Source organism: Phaethon lepturus, unplaced genomic scaffold, assembly GCF_000687285.1.
Source record: "Phaethon lepturus isolate BGI_N335 unplaced genomic scaffold, ASM68728v1 scaffold30331, whole genome shotgun sequence".
NCBI lineage: Eukaryota > Metazoa > Chordata > Aves > Phaethontiformes > Phaethontidae > Phaethon > Phaethon lepturus.
Genome location: NW_010517454.1, coordinates 1 through 396, shown reverse-complemented (window position 1 = coordinate 396; position 396 = coordinate 1). Strand labels below are relative to the sequence as shown.

At 64.6% G+C, this 396-nt stretch overlaps 1 protein-coding gene across 1 annotated transcript in view; it reads right to left on the bottom strand.

Moving 5' to 3' along the window:
• NR2C2AP (nuclear receptor 2C2-associated protein) overlaps nucleotides 1-362 on the bottom strand; it is a gene marked incomplete at its 5' end in the record, with an annotated part of 1,168 nt that extends 806 nt beyond the window's left edge. Inside the window, 2 exon segments of the mRNA XM_010296415.1 lie at nucleotides 1-86; nucleotides 252-362. The exon segment at nucleotides 1-86 is cut by the window's left edge and continues 30 nt beyond it. Of these exon segments, the coding sequence (XP_010294717.1) occupies nucleotides 1-86; nucleotides 252-362 (197 nt within the window).
• Nucleotides 363-396: the final 34 nt, after the last annotated feature.

Sequence of the window (396 nt, the reverse complement as noted above, 5' to 3'; positions counted from 1 at the left end):
CTGGAGAATCCCCCCTGGAACTGGATGTGGAGCTGCGAGACCTTGACGGTGCGGGGGAAATCCAGGGTGACCCACTGGCATGTGCCCTGAAGGCAGGAACGACACCGGGGCTCCGTCACCGGGAGTGGGCTCTGTCACCGGGAGAGCAGAGTGCTAGACACGTGCACAGCTCCCGTCCCCCCTGCACGGTTCCCATCCCATGCACGGCTCCCGTCCCACCCCTCCGGCTTCCCCCATCCTCGTCCCCCCACCTGGTCCGAGTTCCAGCACGTCTCCTCGCTCTCGTCGAACATGTGCTTCTTCCCAAACTGCTTCACATCGCGGTTAAGCACGGAGCTCACCCTGCAGAGGCACGTGCCACCGTCCCACGGACACGATGGGGACAGTGTCGGGGTT